At 39.2% G+C, this 24,092-nt stretch overlaps 1 protein-coding gene across 1 annotated transcript in view; it reads right to left on the bottom strand.

The window, feature by feature from the left end:
• The window catches only part of LOC139381349 (protocadherin-15-like), a 216,073-nt gene extending 192,790 nt beyond the window's left edge, over positions 1–23,283 (bottom strand). The window contains exons 1-3 of the mRNA XM_071124806.1: positions 23,193–23,283; positions 12,232–12,246; positions 11,827–11,892 (exon numbers count right to left, since the gene is read on the bottom strand). Of these exons, the coding sequence (XP_070980907.1) occupies positions 11,827–11,892; positions 12,232–12,246; positions 23,193–23,283 (172 nt within the window). The remainder of the gene's footprint in view (positions 1–11,826; positions 11,893–12,231; positions 12,247–23,192) is intronic.
• Between the last annotated feature and the right edge of the window lie 809 nt (positions 23,284–24,092).

The raw sequence follows: 24,092 nt of genomic DNA, 5'->3' as shown, positions 1-24,092 counted from the left end.
AAGTCTGAGAATGGATAGAAGAAACAATGTGAGAGGACACGTGCGTATGTGAGGTGGGCGACGAGGAGGAGTAGGGCAAGAAAGAGGTAGAGGAAGACAAAGAGTGGAAATATCTGATCAAATTTGAGCAACAGTTATAGACCATGTTCTTGTCCATGGACTGACAATAAGGGAAGGAGGACTTAGAGTGCAACCCAATTTGAGCTGATTTTCTGTGTCCACCATAGTCAGGACATTCAGAGAAGAGAACAGGTACAGGATACTACTGTATTTTTGTAATTGCACATTTACTGTACTACACTATATGCAGGTGTTTCAATAGACATTTGTAAAGTTAATCACGGTATGTATTGTACTGCATGAATATGTTTTGTAACTGCACAACTACTTTTTGTAGAATTACAAGGCTGCCACATGCAGGTGGAAGGACAGCTATATTCACTCGGGAGCAAGAGGCCGTTATAGTTGGCATGGTCCTTCAAGATAATGCAATACGACTCAGAGAAATCCAGGAATGAGTGATACAAGACAACACACACTTCCAGGGAATCGACAGTGTGAGCATTTCCACAATTGACCGTGTCCTCCATCGTAACAGGATGCGAATGAAACAAGTAGACAGAGTACCTTTTGAGCGCAACTCACCAAGGGTGAAAGAACTGCGAGCTCTGTATGTGCAAGTAAGTGTACATTCAGAAACATTTACTGTAATCCAGATTGTCTACAGTACTAACACATACTATGTGAATGACATTACTCTTCAGTATGTATGTGAATCAGAAGCCTAATTGTACTCTACAGTATAGCACTGTCTCTGTACGACTTACAAAATCCTACATACAGTATATTTTAATTCTACACAGACAACATTTTAATTGGAATCCTTGGACATACCCCATGACTTCATCTTTGCCGATGAAGCAGGCTTCAATCTAACAAAGAGGAGAAGGAGAGGCCGAAACATGATTGGACATCGGGCCGTTGTTGAAGTCCCTGGTCAACGAGGTGGAAATGTCACAATCTGTGCTGCTATCAGCAACCATGGAGTTCTACAACCCCTTGTTACACTCGGGCCATATAACACCCAGCACCTTCTAAGATTATTGCCAATCGAAGATATATTTTATTTGAGCAGCACGTTCAAGAGCCGCAGGGTCAAGAGTTAAATGAGAATCCCATTCCCACCTATGTGATAGTGTGGGACAATGTCAGTTTCCACCGAGCTGCTCAGGTAAAAGAATGGTTTAACATCAATGGGCAGTTTATGAACTTGTACCTCCCTCCATACTCGCCTTTCCTGAATCTGATTGAGGAGTTTTTCTCCTCTTGGAGATGGAAAGTGTATGATAGACAACCCTACACCAGAGTAAATCTGCTGCACGCCATGGATTTAGCCTGTGGTGATATAGGTGAGGAATCATGTCAGGGCTGGATGCAGCACACACGAGGCTTCTTTCCCCATTGCCTCAGGAGGGACAATATTGCTTGTGATGTCGACGAAATACTCTGGCCTGACCCAGCCCAAAGACAAGAAGAAGCACATTGATCACATGTTTACTCCTTTGATTTTTGTCCCTTTTAGTATTGTATACTGTAGTACAGTGCATTGTAGGCTGTATACTGTACAATGGACAAATTGTATGGCCCTGAACATTGTGCTTTCCATTTATTAACAGCACTGACTGCTCAATAGATTTTGACTGGTTGCAGGTTCACATCAACAAAGAACAAGAATTACAGTATCACAGAGACAAAGGACAAGTTTGTGAGATGCAGGGTACAGTACTGTAAAAATAGGGGTACAAGGAGGAAGAACAAAAAACAAAATTGCAAAGAGCAAAGCAGAGTAGTAATTTCTGATCAATTTTGAGCTACTATGATAGAACATGTTTTTGTTCATCAAAAGACAATGACGGAATAATATTAATAATTTTTTAGATTAAAAATGTACTTCTCCCTGAGAACTGTATGTTTTGAACAATGTGTTTTCTATTCTTTGGTGTATTGTTTACTGACTGCTTGAGAGTCTTGAGAGTGTATATAATTTTGATCACTATGTTTATGATTTGAGAGCAGTGTTTGATTTTGAACACAGGTAAAACTGTTTTCAGGCAGATGTTCCCTTTTGCGAGAGGAGTCAGAGGTTATGTAAATAGTGCTTGAAGATTAGGTTTTGTGTTTACTGTTTTCAGGAAACGGAGCAAGGTTTCAGAAATTGTGTTTTAGCAATTGAGAAAAACTGTAAATATAGTATTAGTAATATAGTAATAATAGTATTATTTAAAATATTGAAATCTGAAACCTCAAGACCACCATGTTCTTGGGTATTAGTGAGAATATCTTTCCATAGATAGTGAGGCTTGTTCCTCCAAATAAAATTATAAAGAATTGTATCTAAGTCCTTTACAATTTTAGGGGATAATCCAAGTGATAACGAGACATAAACCGATCTGGATAACCCTTCAGCTTTGGAAAATAAAACTGGACCATATAATGAATAACTAAATTTATTCTTTGTTTTGTCAATAATGGGGTTAAGTTTAATTCACTCCTTTGTTTTTCATCCTTGCATATAACAATTCCAAGAAGAGTAACCTTATCTTTAATTGGGATACCATATACCTCCCGTAAAACACAATCCTTGAGTGGAAATAAGACTGATTTATTGATATTAATTTTCAATCCCGAAACTAAGGAAAAGTCTTCAATACAGGAAACTGTTTTAGAAACCTCATTACCGTCTCTCAAAAATATGGTGGTATCATCAGCCAGTTTAAATTCATTGCCAAGTGCTGAAACACCTTAAATTCCCTTTTTTAATATGAAGAGGCATAATTTGAGTAACCAATAAAAATAAAAATGGACTAATTGGGCAGCCCTGCCTAATGTCACGGACAAAATCAAATCTTTGGGATGTCCTGTGAGTTAATTTTACAGAGCTAGTACAACCACTATATAAAGTTTGGACTGCTTTCAAAAAAAAGTCACCAAACCCCCAAAAAAGTATTGCTTTGAACATAAACACATGTTATACAGTGTCAAAAGCATTATAAAAATCAACAAACATAAGAAAACTATCATCAAGGATGAAGTCATTATAGTCAATCATATCTAAGATCAACTTTATGTTATTACCAATGTGTTGACCATGCATAAAACCAGACCGTTCTTTATCAATTATATGATGCAAGCCTTGTTTCAACCTCTTAGCAAATACAAGGGCAAATAGTTTCCCATCCTTATGCAACAGGCTAATGGTTCTCCAGTTGTCCATATAAAGACTATCCTTATTAGGTTTGGGAATCAAAGTAATTACACCTTGCTTTAAGGAGGCCGGTAACTCCCCCTTTTCTATTGATTCTTGGAACATAGCAAGAATGAAAGGAATCAATTTATCATTGGATGCTTTATAAAACTCGCTTATTAAACCATAATCTCCAGGGAACCTATTGTCCTTAAGGCTTTTAATATTAATATAGGCTTATCTCAATTTCAGATAACTCATCATCACAAAAATACCTGAAGTCATTATCTATCTTAGCAATGTTTGCTACATTGTCTAAGAAAATATCCATATTGGAAGTTAACTGGGCTGATGTATACAGATTCTGATAAAACTGGGCAACATACTGAGAGTTTTCTTTTGGATTTTCATTGGCAATATTATTAATCATTATTTACAAATGGATGTCTTTTCGCATGCCCTTTTTTCTAAATTAAAGAAATATTTTGTATTTTTCTCTCCCTCTTCCATCCATTTTCGTCTTGATCTTACAAACACTCCCCGGGCCTTTTCCTCGTAGATATAGTCTAACTGCATTTGCAATGGTGATAGCTCCAGTAGTTCCTGATTAGTTAGTTCAGTTTTTGTAGTATAATCCATTATTCCCTTTATGATGTCATATTCTTTCTCTCTCTTGGCACGAGCAATTTATTTCACCATTGAAATAACCAAAAGCCTTATATCAAATTGAATTAGCACCCAGTAACTTCCAAACGTATTCATAACACAGGCACAATTCCAATATTTATCAATAATTCCTGCTACTTCCTTCTTAAATACTTCATTTTCTAGTAAAGTCTTGTTCATTTTCCAATAATGAATGTTTCACTAAGATCCTAAAGTGGGGTGTTTTGGGTTGGGGTCCCAGCTATATTGTTTGTAAGTAAAACAAGCTCTGCAGTACTATTAGTCCTATGAGATTAACTATATGGAAGATTTGCTGTTTCTGTGTACTAATGTATATTTGAGGTGTATGTTATATATATATATATATATATATATATATATATATATATATATATATATATATATATATATATATATATATATATATATATATATATATACACAGTTGTATATATACAGTTGAAGTCGAAGTTTACATACACCTTAGTCAAATACATTTAAACATTACATTTCACAATTCCTGACATTTAATCCTAGTAAAAATGCCCTGTTTTAGGTCAGTTAGGATCACCACTTTATTTTAAGAATGTGAAATGTCAGAATAATAGTAAAGAGTGATTTATTTCAGCTTTTATTTCCTTTATCAGATTCCCACTGGGTCAGAAGTTTACATACGCTGAATTAGTATTTGGTAGCATTGCCTTTAAATTGTTTAATGTTTCGAGTAGCCTTCCACAAGCTTCTCATAATAAATTGGGTGAATTTTGGCCCATTCCTCCTGACAGTCAGGTTTGTTGGCCTCCTTGCTCGCACATGCTTTTTCAGTTCTGTTCACAAATTTTCTTTAGGGTTGCGCTCAGGGCTTTGTTATGGCCACTCCAATACCTTGACTTTGTTGTCCTTAAGCCATTTTGCCACAACTTTGGAAGTACGTTTGGGGTCATTGTCCATTTGGAAGACCCATTTGCGACCAAGCTATAACTTCCTGACTGAGGTCTTGTGATGTTGATTCAATATATCCACGTAATTTTCCTTCCTCAAACCATATATTTTGTGAAGTAAACCAGTCCCTCCTACAGCAAAGCAACCCCACAACATTAGGCTGCCACCCCCGTGCTTCACAGTTGGGATGGTGTTCTTCAGCTTGCCAGCCTCCCCCTTTTAACTACAAACATAACGATGGTCATTATAGCCAAACAGTTCTATTTTAGGTTTCATCAGACAAGAGGATATTTCTTCAAAACGTACGATCTTTGTTCCTATGTGCCCTATGTGTTTTTCTGAGGTCTTGGCTGATTTCTTTTGATTTTCCCATGATGTCAAGTAAAGAGGCACTGAGTTTGAAGGCAGGCCTTGAAAAACATCCACAGGTACACATCCAATTGACTCAAATGATGTCAATTAGCCTATCAGAAGCTTCTAAAGCCATAACATCATTTTCTAGAATTTTCCAAGCTGTTTAAAGGCAGTCAACTTAGTGTATGTAAACTTCTGACCAACTGGAATTGTGATACAGTGGTGTATAAATGAAATAACCTGTCTGTAAACAATTGTTGGAACAATTACTTGTGTCTTGCACAAAGCAGATGTCCTAATCGACTTGCCAAAACTATAGCTTGTTAAAACCTCTTCATCCTACCCCCTCCTTTTTTGAACATTCTGTTAAAAATCGCGCAACTTTTCAGCGTCCTGCTACTCATGCCAGGAATATAGTATATGCATATGATTAGTATGTGTGGATAGAAAACACTCTGAAGTTTCTAAAACTGGTTAAATCACGGCTGTGACTATAACAGAGCGTGTGTTTCATTGAAAAACGCAAGAAAAACTGCTCTCTGAAAGCAAAAAATAATTTCCATAAGTCACTTCCACCAGTTGTTAAAAGAGAACAGAATTTAATGGGAATTTGCCTGCACCTCATACAAATTCCGCACGATGGCGCCATTGTACTAATTTTCAATTGAATTAATTGTTGGAAAATACATCTGTCTGACCTCCAGTTTTCCAGTCTTCACCCGGAAGCAGTTTAGGGAGAGATCAGATGGCATTGTTTTTGAAGTGAGGACCTATTGAAGAGACATCGCCCTGTAATCATTTTGATAGATTATAAACGTTTACTAATACCTAAAGTTGGATTACAAAAGGATTTCGAAGTGTTTTGTGAAAGTTTATCGTCGACTTTTTTAATTTTAAAAAATTACGCAGCGTTTAAAAACGATGATTTTTTCTGAATGACACAGCTTCAATACAAAGCTATTTTGGGTATATATGGACCGATTTAAACGAAAAAAAGACCCAATAGTGATGTTTATGGGGCATATAGGAGTGCCAAGAAAGAAGCTCGTCTAAGGTAATGAATGTTTTATATTTTATTTCTGCGTTTTGGGTAGCGCCGGCTATCGCAAAATCTGTTGTTTACGTGTCGAGCTGGCATTTTGGGGGGTGCATGCTATCAGATAATAGCTTCTGATGCTTTCGCCGAAAAGCATTTTAAAAATCTGACTTGCTGGCTAGGTTCACAACGAGTGTAGCTTTAATTCAATACCCTGCTTGTGAATTTTGATCAAGGTTTGAGTTTTAACGAGTACATTTAGCATTTAGCGTAGCGCATTTGCATTTCCAGGTGCCTAGTTGAGACATCTGCGTCTCAAGTAGGATCAAGAAGTTAACAAGACATTTGTGGAGTGTTTGAATAATGAGTTTTATTGACTCCAACCTAAGTGTATGTAAACTTCCGACTTCAACTATATATATATATATATTTTTTTTTAACCCTTCCCTTGTGAATTAAAAAAAAATGTAAGGTGTGAGGTGGGAAGGAAATTGTGTTGGGATAGAGTTGAGATGTTGACTAGACTGGTGGTGTTGGGTGTGCAGGTGGCTCGACCTGACCTGGCTAGTCAGTCTGGCTGAAATGTGATATAGAGCATATCTTAATAAAGACAATCAAAAGTATTTGTATTTTTTCAAGACTTCATTTGTTAGGCTATTGGTTAAAAGGTGCAACACAATATTTATTATAGAATTATAATTGAAGCTTGATGACTGTGCATACTTTTTGTTCTAAAATAGAGATGGCATACGGGATGGTGTAAAATGCAGGAAATTAGATTTAGATGCCCCAGAAAATTATCGGGGAGGACCCCCAGATTGCCGCCAGGTTATGATCCCTCCACTTCTAAAACCAAAGTGGTGCGCGCCCCGGCATGTTAGAATCATCTTTGGCAGTGATTACAGCTGTGAGTCCTGGATTGTACAATATTTGACAGTTTTCTCTTTTACAATTATTCAAGCTCTATCAAGTTTATTTTTGATTTTTAGTCATGCCATTTATTTTCAAGCTGATTAAAGTCTAAACTTTAACTAGGCTACTCAGAAACATTCAATGCTGTGTTGGGAAGTAAGTCTAGTGTATAATTGACCTTACATTTCAGGTTATTGTCATACTGAAAGATGGATTTCTCTCATTTTCTGTTGAAAAGCGGACTGAACAAGGTTTTCCTGTAGGTCTTTGCCTCTGCTTAGCATTATTCCTTTTCTTTTTACCCTGAAAAACCCCCTTGTCCTTGCCGATGACAATTATCCTTGAAAATATGAAGAGTGGTGCTCAGTTATTATTATTATTTTTTATTTTTTGTCCCAAACATAATGCTTTGCATTCAGGCCACAAAGTTCATTTCATTGCCATATTTTTTGCAGTATTACTTTAGTGCTTTATTGCATAGAGGATGCATGTTTTTAAATGTTTTTTTCTCTACAGGCTTCCTTCTATTAACTCTGCCATTTAGGTTAGTATTGTGGAGTAACTGGAATGTTGGTGATCCATCCTCAGTTACCTCAGTTTAAGTCTAGAACTGTTTTAAAATCACCATTGGCCTCATGGTGAAATCTTTGAGCGATTTCCTTCCTCTCCGTCAACTGAGTTAGGAAGGACTCTTGTATCTTTGTAGTGAATTGGTGTATTGATACAACATCCAACGTGTGACTAATAACTTCATCAAAGGGATGTTCAATGTTTAAAAAAAAAAGTTTTATCTATCTTTGCGACACATTGGAAAACCTCCCTAGTCGTTGTCAATGAATGTATGTTTGAAATTCACTGCTCTACTGAGGGACCTTACATATAATTGTATATGTGGGGTACAGAGATGGGGTAGTCATTCAAAAATCATGTTAAACACAATTATTGTACACAGAGTTAGTCCATGCAACTTATTATCTGACTTATTAACCACATTTTTACTCCTGAAGTTATTTAGTCTTGCCATAATAAAGGTGTTGAATACCTTTTGACTCAATGTATTTCATTTTATTTTTTTATTTTTTATAAAAAACATAATTCCACTTTACATTTTGGGTTGTATTGTGTTTACATCAGTGACACACAATCTACATGTAATCAATTCAGGCTGTAACACAACAAAATGTGGAAAAAGTTAAGAGTTGTGACTAGTTTCTGAAGGCACTGTCAATGGAACACTATTTTTGAACTTAATTAGCTCCACATTTCAAAATGTTTACTTTTTTTGACTTAATTAATTTACAAATATTGAAATCATTTCATGAGAAAACTAAAAGGTGTGCATCACATTACATTGTGTAATATATTGATGGCCCCTACCAGATATGCTATCCAAAGTCAAAGCAATTTTGCCATGGTCGCACCCTGGCCGTCTGTAGCTAATTGGCGAAATAAGTTGGCTAGCTTGCTAGCTAGCCTATGCTACTTCCAGACACAATATCTGTTTACGACTGTGTCAAGTTATCGAAAGTTATCGAGAAGGATGAGTGACTAACTGTGTACTGTTTTGGCAGAGTGAGTGTACAAAAGCTTTCCACGTGCAAGCACACACACAAGACACCCATATAAAAGCACGTTTGAAAATCTTCTTTTCAGTTGCATTTCCTAAATAGGACGATTGAAAGCAAGGCTGCGGTAAATCAGTAAAGGGAACTAGCTTTGTGCTGATTTAGTTGACAATTTAGAAAAATGAATGTGCTCCAATTATGAAATGAGGATGACCTATCCCTTTAATTACGACTCAGTCTAATGAGAGGACTAAGACAATCAGGATCACTTACTTCCCAACGTGTTTCATATTAAATCAGTAAAATACACCAATATCCCATTATAATTAGAAATTGTAAAGTATTATGAAATGAACACAAAGCCAACAAAACAGAGAAATAAAAAACAATTACATTTGAACCTTTTAATCTGTATTACTTATGTGGCTACAAAACTATTAGAGTAAAGTCAATTGTACTGTAGATAGAGACCACCTTTTTTAAGCAACTTAAAGGAGTGGATGCTGTTTTTGTGAACATTTACCCCAGGATTTCATAAGAGAGATGTGAATCCAAAATGACAAATATACTGATAATTCTGAAACCTTAATCTAACATGGCAATGCTCTCACACAATTTAATAATGTAGTGGGGGCTGTAAAGTCATGTCAGAATAGACTTGAGAAATAGTAAAGGAAGTTAGAGGCATTTCTTTCTACTTCTTATAAAATTGCATGGCAGTTGGGAATGTACTGTATGCTGTTCAGATGAGTTCTCTATTAGGGTTTTATATAATATTGGAAATATGAATAGGATGAGTATATTTAATTTGATTTAGTGATCCGTTTTGGGAGTTGATGTTCTCATTTGATTTTCATAACAGAGAGAGGTTTTCACATGAAAAAAAGCAAAAATCCAAACAAAGAATTTAAGTGCATGTAAATGAAGATGCAGAATTCTTGCTATACTTCAAACAAACTCATCTCTATAGCCTCTAATGAGGGTAAGTAATTTAGCACAAGAACACGGCTAATTAATCTGACCATTTATCTCAGCATAATACTTTAATTGTGGCCTTTATTTACCCATCAAATGGAGGAATATGCTTCACAATATCAAAACACTACACTAGCAACCCCACTAGACTAAATGGGTGGACACAGAGAGAAATATCAACTGGTGTTCTACCCTTCCACTAAAGAGTTTATGTTCCATTGAATTAGCATGTAGATTCAAACACGAGGCCATTGTGATACATTATATAAAAAACGACAGTAAAATGGAAAGCCTGGGTAAATTATATGCACATTTTCATTTACTAGCACATCACATGCACGGAGGCAAGATTGCAAGCACTATTAGAAAAGAAGGTGCCATCTAGAACCAAAAAGGGTTCTTCAGATGTCCCCATAAGAGAACCCTTTGAAGAATCCTTGTTGGTTTCAGGTAGAACCCATTTGGTTCCACAGAAGTTCTACATGGAACTAAACACAGATTTACCTGGAACCAAAAAGGGTTAACCTATGGGGACAGCCAAAGAACACTTTTGGAACCATTTTTCCCAAGAGTTTACAGTATGCACACTGTCCACACATTATACCCTCTCTCTTTGCTCTACAGCTTTCTATGCACCATTCTCATCTCCCCCATACCCCTCTCAATCTCTCTCTTTCCCTCTCCCTCCCCTGGTCCTCTCTCTCTAATCCAGAGAAGAAGCAGGTGTTGGGACAAATCCCGTCCTTTCAGCCACACTCTCTAATTACATATTGCTGGCCTTGCAATTATTTTAACAGGGCACACACATATATGTGCACATTGCTTACACACACACACACACACACACACACACACACACACACACACACACACACACACACACACACACACCCACACTCAGTCACTTACTCCGTCTTTCTCTTTTTACTCTGCTGCCAGGCATTTGAATCACAGAAAGACGGCTACAGAATACCAAACCAGCCTCTCAGCCAGAAAGAGTGAAGGCACATCACAGAATTACAACTAACATCACAGCACTGAAACAAGAATAGTCAGAGCCCTTCTTTTAGCATAGTAACCATTCTATAATTACAGGACACAGTAAAAAAATTGTTATGCAACCAAAAGAAAGAGGCAAACAGGTGTGCACCAGAGACAAAATAACAAACTTAGATTTTCTTAATTCAACTGTGTGAATGAAATAAAACAATTGAGAGTGTCTTACTTCACTGTCATTCATGTTCCTGGGTAATTAGATATACTCTCCAGAGGAACGGGGAAAGATGGAATGCGAAAGGAGTCAGGGTTGTCATGTCTACGGTTTTCCTGCATTGGGCTACTTCGAAAACAATGCAGAGGGTGAAAATGTATTGGTCGCGGGTTGCAGGTTTTTGGGCTACTTCTAATTTGCACAGCGGCAGCCATGTCTATGCGTCTGCATGCCTATCGAATCGATGATTGGCTTTCTGTGGTACCAGGGCTTGTATAGCTTTTCTTTAGCTAATGGACACATTTGTATTGGTAGGCCTGGTCTTGATTTTCTTATTTCAAGCCTAACATTTCACAAAGCTATACACGGTGTCGCAACGCAGCCTTCATTGCTCAGAACAAGAATAGACTGACAGGTTTCAGAAGAAAGTTCTTTGTTTCTGGCCATTTTGAGCGTGTAATCGAACCCACAAATTCTGATGATCCAGATACTCAACTAGTCTAAAGAAGGACAGTTGTATTGCTTCTTTAATCAGGACAACAGTTTTCAGCTGTGCTAACATAATTGCAAAAGGGTTTTCAATTAGCCTGTTAAAATGATAAACATGGATTAGCGAACACATTGTGCCATTGCATCACAGGAGTGATGGTTGCTGATAATGGGCCTCTGTACGCCAATGTAGATATTCCATAAAAAAATATCAGTTTCCAGCTAAAATAGTCATTTAAAACATTAACAATGTCTATACTGTATTTCTGATCAATTTGATGTTATTTTAATGGACAAAAACATTTGCTTTTCTTTCAAAAACTAAGACATTTCTAAGTGACCACCATACACGACTTTTGAACAGTAGTGTATGTTATGAATGGCATATATTGAACAGCCTAGCAGGTACAAAGAAAACAAAGGCAGTACATACCATTGGGGCTCTCTTCATCAATGGTCACTATGGTAGCAGGGGGGCCAGACCGGGACAGTTTACATTCTGTACGATGGAGAGAGAAGGCAATAAAACAAACACACCAATACCACAAAGAGCCTCAATGTCATAAACTGACAGCAACTGTCATAACTGGTTATGAATGGTTTCATCCTTTCTATTAATGTTGAAGCATGTTGACGGGTTTAAGGACACTGATACAAAAGCACAGTGATGACCAACTCACAACAATACATGACGACAATACATGACAACCATGTGGGGTGACAACATGAGCACAGTGTTCAATACAGGGAGTTGCACAGATGGAAATGACTCTGAGCACACAAAGACAAAATAAGATAGATAGAGAGAATGAGGAAAAGTAAAGGGTTGCCCTCTTACCCTCGTACCGCCAGTCTGTAAAGATGAAATTGTTGGTTTGGAGAAGAGGTTTGATGTTAGAAGAGAGAAAAAACATAAGAGTAGAGGAAAGGGGGAGGGGAGTGAAGGAATAGAGAGTAAGTTAACAGCTCTACAAAATCTTTTTCAACTAAATACCTCTTTGGATGGATGTTATTTGGCATGGGAGTAGGAAACACTTCTAAAGATACATTCATCACAACATAGTTAGCCTATTTTCTACATACAATTGTCTCTTGAAAATCATCCAAAGAGAACACCATATTTCATATAGTGTTGACATCTTTTCCAGGGTGTTGGTGTTTGTTTTCCAATATTCTCTGTCTGGGACTTTCCCCTCTCGGGTAAAATCCCGGAGTTAGAAGAGAATATCAGAGATGCTTCCTGATAACTGACCCACCCTTGGAATTCTGTATTCATATGAGTTCTGTATTCATACGACTAAACATTGCTTAGTTATGCTGAACTCCCTAAATACCACAACCCGTAATGGTCTTCGGGTTGGTAATGTGGTGTGAAACCTATTGTTGAAGTTGGTATAGACATATACACACACCATATACCATATACACTTATAGATGTATCCACTTATCTGGCCGGCCAGGGCAAATCCTAAAAAGCTAAATTGTGAAGAAGTCAGGAGGTGTGTAGCGAGTTAACTTGATTCAATAGGAAAAGGGGTACGAGAGCCCAAAGGACGAGGGATAAATCGTATAACCAGCAAGCACCAAAGCAAAGCTATTTGGAAGAGAACACAACAGACAGGAGGCAGCAGACACATACACCAGAGGGAAGGACTCTCCCGCTTGCTCGCACACGCACACACCAACACAAACACACAAATGCATAATGAGAGTTAGACCGATTTGTATAGAGAGTGATTACCAGTGAAAATCAATACAAACTGAGCAGGGGGAGTGGAGGGACCCAGCCAACCATTGTGCAACCAGCAAGCGCCAAAGCAAAACTGTTCGGAAGAGAACACAACTTATCGTAATGAGAAAATGGACACAGAGGAGGAAAATGGAATTGGAGAGAAAGGGATGAGAGAGTGTGTGTGAGAGAGAGAGAGAGAGAGAGAGAGAGAGAGAGAGAGAAAGACAGATAAGAGAGGGAAGGACTCTCTCACTCTCCCTCTCTCTCGCACAAACACAAATACATAATGAGAGTTGGACCGATTGTATAGAGAATGATAACTAGTGAAAAACAATACAAACTGAGCAGTGGCAGTGGAAGCTGGATAAAACCCCATAGCGTATAGAACTAAAACTAAACTGCACCCTCACTTTCAGTACACCTAGGCCTGTTATGAAAATTGAGCTAAAACGTGCTGAGATACTGTATCTTCTGCATCAAACCCATGACTGGACACATCGTCAATACTGTCTCTCTGTAACCAGAGGCAGGGTATCGACCAGGACTACACAGGCCATGTCCAATTCAATGTGACCTAGAATGTAAGGTCATTGTTCATACATATAACTATGATGAACATCACAGTGATCCCTTCCTCCATAACTAGACACATCCTGTCCTCGCTCAGCGTGGAACAATCCTAAAAGTGGAGCCACCTAGTGGTACACTTAAAATTAAGTGTTTTTCTAACACCAACACTAGTGGCAACTGAGCTGCCACCAAGTTGAAGGAGACAAAACCTTAACTTTGCTGGAGTATTGAAACAAATCATCCTGAGATGTTTTAAAACATTACATGGTGTGTTGTAACACCACTTAATTAATCAAGTATTGTGAAACACCTTGCCAGGGACTTGGAGAACTAACAAAAAGGTTTAAAGTCATGTTTAGTGCAGAATTAGAAACCTTCTCATTTGGTCTTGTTTCCTCTCCTTAAAGTTTCTAAACACCATTATGATGTTTTCAAACCTGTCCAGAGCAGAATGCAAACCCTTTTTTCGAAGTGTCGTAACGTTTAACATTGTTCTATGCATTTGATAATTTGCCATTATATACAATTTTGGCAGGCATTGTCAAGCAGTGTTCAAACCACCAGCAGTGTAACTGAGGCATTCTGAAGGCTTCATTGCTTTCACCAAATTGTACCAGAAAACGGTTCATTACTCAGAGCTTCATTATCTGTTCACAATGCAGATGAGTGACATCTGCTGGTTAGCAATAAATAGCAGTGTGTGATTATCAGATACACATTTCTTTCTCCACTTTCTCCGCCTGCCATATCAATTGTGTTATAGTCTCAGAAATTATTAATTTTCATCACAGGTACACTTCAACTATGACAGACAAAATGAGAAAAAAAATCCAGAAGATCACATTGTAGGTGCAAAATAAGTATTTGGTCAATAACAAAAGTTTAACTCAATACTTTGTTATATACCCTTTGTTGGTAATGACAGAGGTCAAACGTTTTCTGTAAGTCTTCACAAGGCTTTCACACACTGTTGCTGGTATTTTGGCAAATTCCTCCATGCAGATCTCCTCTAGAGCAGTGATGTTTTGGGGCTGTTGCTGGGCAACACAGTCTTTCAACTCCCTCTCAAAATGTTTTATGGGGTTGAGATCTGGAGACTGGCTAGGCCACTCCAGGACCTTGAAATGCTTCTTACGAAGCCACTCCTTCGTTGCCAGGGCGGTGTGTTTGGGATCATTGTCATGCTGAAAGACCCAGCAACGTTTCATCTTCAATGCCCTTGCTGATGCAAGGAGGTTTTCACTCAAAATCTCACGATACATGGCCCCATTCATTTTTTCCTTTACACGGATCAGTCGTTCTGGTCCCTTTGCAGAAAAACAGCCCCAAAGCATGATGTTTCCACCCCCATGCTTCACATTAGGTATGGTGTTCTTTGGATGCAACTCAGCATTCTTTGTCCTCCAAACACGACGAGTTTAGTTTTTACCAAAAAGTTATATTTTGGTTTCATCTGACCATATGACATTCTCCCATTCTTCTTCTGGATCATCCAAATGACCTCTAGCAAACTTCAGACGGGCCTGGACATGTACTGGCTTAAGCAGGGGGACACGTCTGGCACTGCAGGATTTGAGTCCCTGGCGGCGTAGTATGTTACTGATGGTAGGCTTTGTTACTTTGGTCCCAGCTCTCTGCAGGTCATTCACTAGGTCCCCCCGTGTGGTTCTGGGATTTTTGCTCACCGTTCTTGTAATCATTTTGACCCCATGGTGTGACATCTTGCGGGGAGCCTCAGATCGAGGGAGATTATCAGTGGTCTTGTATGTCTTTCATTTCCTAATAATTGCTCCCACAGTTGATTTCTTCAAACCAAGCTGCTTACCTATTGCAGATTCAGTCTTCCCAGCCTGGTGCAGGTCTACGAATTTGTTTCTGGTGTCCTTTGACAGCTCTTTGGTCTTGGCCATAGTGGAGTTTGGAGTGTGACTGAGGTTGTGGACAGGTGTCTTTTATACTGATAACAAGTTCAAACAGGTGCCATTAATACAGGTAACGAGTGGAGGACAGAGGATCCTCTTAAAGAAGAAGTTACAGGTGTGTGAGAGCCAGAAATCTTGCTTGTTTGTCGGTGACCAAATACTTATTTTCCACCATAATTTGCAAATAAATTCATAAAAATCCTACAATGTGATTTTCTGGAAAATAAATTCTCATTTTGTCTGTCACAGTTGAAGTGTACCTATGTTGAAAATTACAGAGTACTCTCATCTTTTTAAGTGGGAGAACTTGCACAATTGGTGGCTGACTAAATACTTTTTTGCCCCACTGTCTAAATATATATATATATATATATATATATATATATATATAGTTGAACTCAGAAGTTTACATACACCTTAGCCAAATACATTTAAACTCAGTCTTTCACAATTCCTGACATTTAATCCTAGTTAAAATTCCCTGTCTTAGGTCAGTTAGGATCACCACTTTATTTTAAGGATGTGAAATGTCAGAATAATAGTAGAGAGAATGATTTATTTCAGCTTTTATTTATTTCATCAGATTCCCACTGGGTCAGAAGTTTACATAAACTCAATTAGTATTTGGCAGCATTGTCTTTAAATTGTTTAATTTGGGTCAAACGTTTTGGGTTGCCTTCCACAAGCTTCCAACAATAATTTTGGTGAATTTTAGTCAGCCACCAATTGTGAAAGTTCAAACTTGGTTTGAAGAAATCTACTGTGGGAGCAATTATTAGGAAATGGAAGACATACAAGGCCACTGATAATCTCCCTCGATCTGGGTCTCCACGCAAGATGTCACACCACGGGGGTCAAAATGATCACACGGTGAGCAAAAATCCCAGAACCACACGGGGGGACCTAGTGAATGACCTGCAGAGAGCTGGGACCAAAGTAACAAAGCCTACCATCAGTAACACACTACGCCGCCAGGTACTCAAATCCTGCAGTGCCAGACGTGTCCCCCTGATTTTTAGTGAAAACCTCCTTCCATCATAAAGGAAATTGACGATGAAACGTGCCTGGTTCTTTCAGCATGACAATGATCCCAAACACACCGCCTGGCAACGAAGGAGTGGCTTCATAAGAAGCATTTCAAGGTCCTGGAGTGGCCTAGCCAGTCTCCAAATCTCAACCCCATAGAAAATCTTTGGAGGGAGTTGAAAGTCTGTGTTGCCCAGCAACAGCCCCAAAACATCACTGCTCTAGAGGAGATCTGCATGGAGGAATGGGCCAAAATACCAGCAACAGTGTGTGAAAACCTTGTGAAGACTTACAGAAAACATTTGACCTCTATCATTGCCAACAAAGGGTATATAACAAAGTATTGAGATAAACTTTTGTTACTACCCAAATACTTATTTTCCACCATCATTTGCAAATAAATTCATTAAAAATCCTACAATGTGATTTTCTGGATTTTTTTCCTTCTCATTTTGTCTGTCATAGTTGAAGTGTACCTATGATGAAAATTACTGGCCTCTCTCATCTTGTTAAGTGGGAGAACTTGCACAATTGGTGGCTGACTAAATACTTTTTTGCCCCACTGTATGTGCAAGCCTGCTTCTACTGAAAATACCTTTAAATCAATTTATATCTCAATCATGGAAAAAAGTAAGATCTTGCAGAAAAACAACCACATCAAATCTGAAAAAGGTTACTTGTGTCTCCATCCATCTCTGGGCCTGGTTCTTTTGTGAGAAAGGTTATAAACGTTTGGTAATTGAAGTTTTGTAGCTCGAGGGGGAGTCAGTCTGTTGATTTGTGCAGGATACTATTTTCCCAAATGAAAGCAAATTGCCCCGAGGTTCAAATGTTAATATTTAGATTGTTCTTGGAGTAAGCTGTTGGAGTGTATAGTGCCTTGATTACCAATTACTGATGGAGTATTGCCTCTTTAACATTTCCAGTTTTCCTTCCCTACTTCCACTTATTTTATTGGGAAAAACTGATTTCCATTAAAGCAATGTTCCATTAGATTAACAGAACAAAGCCTCTCTGTGTTTTTTGAGTTGGCTAATGAAACATTAGTCTAGTTGCTGCGCTGCTTGTTGATCAGATGAGTGACTCTCTGCTTAGGTAATCCTTATTGTGGATAAACGTTTGTTGTTGAATTAATTATTTTTAGATGGCTAATGCACTTTGCATTGTATGGAGGCACCTAGGTGAAGTTGCACAGTGCATGAGTGTCTCTCTGATTTTGTGATCCCAATGGTGCATGGAAGTTTGATGTTGAGATTGTTGTTCTTAAAATATGTCATTTTTTTTCAGACAATTGTACCTTAATCCACTTTTATTCCTGGTGTCAATTAATGTATGATTGTTTCAGGTATAGGCTACATTGTATGGACCTTTCTACACTTCAAAAATAGAAAGTCTAAAAACACCATGATTGTCAAATGAAACCATGAGAAGTATTGCACCTAAGCTAAGATGTGGTGTTTGGAGGTTGTTTGAATGTAAACCCAATGTAAGTGTTTTAATAACCAGAATGTGTTTTAAAACAGAAATGTACAGTAGTACTCTGAAAGGGTCAAAGTGGTTCTTCAACCAGAATATTAGCGTTTTTAACTTCGGTGAGTTAACTTAGATGTGATTCAACTTTTTGGGATAGGTAGCAGCATTTTCACTTTTGGATGAATAGCGTGCCCAGAGTGAACTGCCTCCTACTCTGTCCCAGATGCTAATATATCCATATTATTATTAGTATTTGATAGAAAACACTCTGAAGTTTCTAAAACTGTTTGAATGATGTCTGTGAGTATAAATAACTCATATGGCAGGTGAAATCCTGAGAAAAATCCAACCAGGAAGTGGGAAATCTGAGGTTTGTAGTTTTACAACTCAGCCCCCATTGAAGATACAGGGTGATATTAGTTATGTTTCACTTCCCAAGGCTTCCACTAGATGTCAACAGTATTTTGTTTTGAGGATTCTACTCTAAAGGAGGGGCTCATAAGGGCTCTTTGAGTGAGTGGTCTGACAGAGTGCCACAGCCTCGGTCTGGCGCTCTCACGTGAAAGGTAGCTATGTTCCACTTCATTTGTACAGACAAAAGGAATTGTCCTGTTGGAACATTAAGAACTATTGTATCTTTAATTATATGTAAAACATGTATCTTTCATCAAAGTTTATGATGAGTATTTCTGCTATCTGACGTAGCTCTCTGTAATTACTCCGGATATTTTGGAGGCATTTCTGAACATGGCGCCAATGTAAACTGAGATTTGTGGATATAAATATGCATATTTTCGAAAAAAACATAAATGTATTGTGTAACATGATGTCATATGAGTGTCATCTGATGAAGATAATCAAAGGTTAGTGATTCATTTTATCTCTAATTCTGCTTTTTTTCATTGGCTGGGAAAAATGGCTGTGTGTTTTTTTGGATTTCGTGGTGATCTAACCTAAATATATGTTGTGTTTTCGTTGTAAAACATTTTAAAAATCGGACACGATGGGTAGTTTAACAAGATGTTTATCTTTCATTTGCTGTATTGGACTTGTTAATGTGTGAAAGTTAAATATTTTCCATGCTGGGGAATGTTGGGGGGGGGACCTGTGTCCTATACAGGTTAAATTGGCTAGTGATACATTTATTACATACATTTTTTCATTATTAAAGTGGATAGAGATGAATCAGTATGTTGGATAGAGATGAATCAGTATGTTTGCCCCCGGTGATGCGTTGTGCAGACCTCACTACCCTCTGGAGAGTCTTACGGTTGTGGGTGGAGCAGTTGCTGTCCCAGGCGGTGATACAGCCTGACAGGATGCTCTCGATTGTGCATCTTTAAAAGTTTGTGAGTGTTTTTGGGGACAAGCCAAATGTTTTCAGCCTCCTGAGATTGAAGAGGCACTGCTGCTCCTTCTTCACCACGCTGTCTGTGTGGGTCGACCAATTCAGTTTGTCTGTGATGTGTATTCCAAGAAACTTTCCACCTTCTCCACTACTGTCCCGTCGATGTGGATAGGGGGCTGCTCCCTCTGCTGTTTCCTGAAGTCCACGATCATCTCCTTTGTTTTGTTGACACTGAGTGTGAGGTTATTTTCCTGACACCACACTCCGTGGGCCCTCACCTCCTCCCTGTAGGCCGTCTCGTCGTTGTAGGTAATCAAGCCTACCACTGTAGTGCCGTCTGCAAACTTGATGATTGAATTAGAGGTGTGCATGGCCACGCAGTCATGGGTGAACAGGGAGTACAGGAGAGGGCTGAGAACGCACCCATGTGGGGCCCCAGTGTCGAGGATCAGCGGGTGGAGATGTTGTTACCTACCCCCACCACCTGGAGCAGCCCGTCAGGAAGTCCAGGACCCAGTTGCACAGGGCGGGGTCGAGACCCAGGGTCTCGAGCTTTATCAATATTTTGGAGGGTACTATGGTGTTACATACTGAGCTGTAGTCGATGAACAGCATTCTTACATAGGTATTCCTGTTGTCCAGATGGGTTAGGGCAGTGTGCAGTGTGATTGCGATTGCATCGTCTGCGGACCTATTGGGGCGGAAAAGCAAATTGGAGTGGGTATAGGGTGTCAGGTAGGGTGGAGGTCCATGACTATATGGTCCTTGACTAGTCTCTCAAAGCACTTCATGATGACGGAAGTGAGTGCTACGGGGGGATAGTTATTTAGCTCACTTACCTTAGCTGTCTTGGGAACCTCAACAATGGTGGCCCTCTTGAAGCATGTGGGAACAGCAGACTGGTATAAGGATTGATTATGTCCATAAACTCACCAGCCAGCTTGTCTGCGCTTGCTCTGAGGTCGCGGCTGGGGATGCCATCTGGGCCCGCAGCCTTGCGAGGGTTAGCACGTTTAAATGTTTTACTCACATTGGCTGCAGTGAAGGAGAGCCCACAGGTTTTGGTAGCAGGCAGTGGCACAGTATTGTCCTCAAAGCAAGCAAAGAAGATTTTTATTTGTTTGGGAGCAAGACACCGTGGTCCGCGACAGGGCTGGTTTTCCTTTTGTAGTCCGTGATTGACTGTAGACCCTGCCACATACCTCTCGTGTCTGAGCCGTTGAATTGCGACTCAATTTTGTCTCTATACTGACGCTTAGCTTGTTTGATTGCCTTGCGGAGGGAATAGCTACACTGTTTTTATTCGGTCATGTTTCCAGTCATCTTGCCCTGATTAAAAGCAGTGGTTCGTGCTTTCAGTTTTGCGCGAATGCTGCCATCAATCCATGGTTTCTTTTTGGGGAATGTTTCTATAGACGCTGTGGGTACAACATCACCGATGCACTTGCTAATAAACTCGCTCACCGAATCGAGTATTCCTCAATGTTATTGGCCGACGCTATGTGGAACGTATCCCAGTCCACGTGATCGAAGCAATCTTGAAGTGTGGAATCCGATTGGTCGGACCAGCATTGAACAACCCTGAGCACGGGTGCTTCCTGTTTTAGAATCTCTCTATAGGCTGGGAGCAACAAAATGGAGTTGTGGTAAGATCATCTGAAAGGAGGGAAAGACCTGTGTGTTGTCCTTGTTACTGCAGACAGAGAAGAGATCCAACTTCTTAATCATAGCATCAATTTTGTCCCACTTATTGAATATAGTTGCGGAGAGTACCTGTAATCCTAGATTCAGATCATTCATGAGAGAAAAAACCTCACCCAAATAGGCCAGTCATGTGAGAAAGTTGTCCTCATGCAAGCGGTCAGACAAGTGAAAATTATGGTCAGTAAAGAAAACTTTAAGCTGTCTCTCAATTCAAAACAATGTGTCAATACTTTGCCCCTAGATAACCAGCTCACTTATTTCTGTATGTAGTAAACACATTACATATTCACTGCCCATATCATTGTATAGTGCAGAAAATACATGAGAGATCAGGGGCCTTGCTTAAACAAAGTTAACCATTTTCACTGTAGTGTCCAAAACGTCTTTCAAGCTGTCAGGCATTCCATTTGCAGCAAGAGCCTCTTTTGCACCATCAGTACAGATACCAACAAATCTTGACCACCAAAGTCCATTTGGTGTCACAAAGCTGTCCAGTACTTCAAAAATATCCTCTCCTGTTGTACTGGTTTACAGTGGTTTACAGAAGAGGATGTCTTCCTTAATTGACCCCCCATAAATGTAATGGACATATATCAGGAGCTGTGCCATGCCCGCCATGACTGTTGACTCATCCAGCTGTAACGCATAGAATTCACTGGCTTGTATGCGAAGCAGTCATTTTTTCAAAATATCTCCTTCCATGTCACTGATGCATCCTGAAACAGTGCTGTTTGATGGAGAAATTGTCTGTATAGTTTTTTTGGCCTTTTCCCCTAGCATTGTCCCATCCATATCTGCGGCAGCAGGAAGAATTAAGTCCTCCACAATAGTATGGAGCTTGCCTGTCCTAGCCACTCGGTTGCGCACTATATCTGTTGCTTTTACCACTCGAAAGTCGTCTTAATTCTCGCTCAAAAAACTCCCTTGGCTTATTTTTCAAATTGGCATGTTTTGTTTCTAAATGTCTGCGCAAGACTGAAGGTTTCATCGAGTTGTGAGATAATACCTTTGCACATATAAAACACTGTGGCTGAGGAAAGGCACTACTCCCAATATAAGTGAACCCCAAATCAATGTAGTTCTCATCATATTTGCACCTCTTCGATGGTCGAACGTCCCTGTCTGTTGTTCTGTGCTTTCCCGGGTAAGGGGGTAGTAGCTCTTCGGCTGCATCAGATTCACAACCGTCAGTGTCCATGCTAGCTGGGCTAACAACAAATGTAGAATTACTGATGATAGCATTGCATGTGCTCATGGAAGCAGAACAACCTGTGTCGTCGACAGGTGTAGGTGTAGTACTGCTGGGAGTAGCAGTACTACCAGTAGAGCTGGTATGTGTTTCTATGGACGCGGACCTTACTAAATGGACTGTTTGAAAATGTGAAGATTATAATTTTTTAAAGAAAAAAAAAACGTATTTAAATTTTTATGCGAATCACATTTTTATTTGGCGTACCCCCAATGGCATTGCGAGTGCCCCTGGGACTACCCCAGTTTGGGAATACCTGCTCTAATCAAACCGAATTGCACCAAATTGTTCCTGCATCGTATCGGAGCCCATGTATCCTAAATAGAATAGAATAGACACTTAATTGTAAATTGTATGAAAATGTATTGATTTGCTGTCACAATACCCTACTTCACACATGCCGTTAAAAAGCACTTATTTTTCATTATCTCCAGTGCAATACCTGTGTTAACATATATGAAAACAGCACGTTTCTCCATTTTGTAGAACAAAATATTAAGTTCAAAAGTTCGACCTGATTACATCATCAAAAGTAAAAACCTTTTAAAACAGGGATTTTCTAACACTATCAGATTCGCAGTGGTGTAGGGAGCAAGAAAGTACCCTCCCTTGTTATGTCACAGAGAAGCATTTTTTAGGACCTTCTTATCTTTTTAACCATTAATCATAGAAGTGTTGGTTTCACATTTGTAGACACTGGTTTAGTGCTGGGGATGATGAATATGAGGTTGAAAAGTGGTGGAATTTCCTTGTAAGGCATGTCTGTCTACTGTACCTTCTGTGTCCTGGGCCCAGCTGTAGGTGGCCAGACAGAGAAGTGCCATGTCTATCCCCAGCCATCTGAAGTGACAGGACCCCCGTCGCATCTTCTTTCAAACGTTATTGCTTGCCCACCTGGACGGAAGGAAAAGAGAGACACTTTCAATTTACTAGTCAGAGATAGCGCATTTGAGCCCAGATATCCCTGTCCAGCACACACCTGTCCAACGCACACAGACACATAGACACAGACATAAATGCACACACACACACACTCACACACACATACAACATACAGAACACCCAAGGTTGTTACTGCATTGTGCTTATTCAGGGACACATGTGTAGGCAATGTGTGTGCTGCTTACATTCTGTGTGTATAGTTCCCATGGGTATGTCACTATGGGTGAATTCGGTAGACATCACATTATCCCAACACAGTAAGTTGTAGACATTGTAAATGGATCTATTCAAGTCCTCACTGAAGACATCTACTATCAATGTAGACCACCTAGTGTGTGTTCTTCTCACTGTATGTAGCCTATGTGATTGAATTGCACATTACTCAGAACATACATGTATTTCCCTACACAGAGGCAAGGTGTCTCAGAGAAGAATATAAGTGTTTTTTCTTTTGTCTATCAAGGGTATTTTGAGTCACAACTTCCTCAGTCAGCTTATTCTGGGGGAAGGAGATAAGATGGAAAATGTGCTTTTAAACCATACTGGTGCCAAGGCAAGCAGTCACAGATACTGTATCACCTGGACCATATCAATGGCCGATCAATGACATGTTTATATCAATTACATTTTTAACACAATCAGCATCTCTGTCAGTCATCTTATTACACATCCTGACAGAAACATTATTTGTCAGGACGTTACATGCTTACGCACACACTTGCAAGCCCACATC

Source organism: Oncorhynchus clarkii, chromosome 23 (genome assembly GCF_045791955.1).
Source record: "Oncorhynchus clarkii lewisi isolate Uvic-CL-2024 chromosome 23, UVic_Ocla_1.0, whole genome shotgun sequence".
NCBI lineage: Eukaryota > Metazoa > Chordata > Actinopteri > Salmoniformes > Salmonidae > Oncorhynchus > Oncorhynchus clarkii.
The sequence above is the reverse complement of the archived record's forward strand: the minus strand, read 5'-3'. Positions and strand labels throughout refer to the sequence as shown.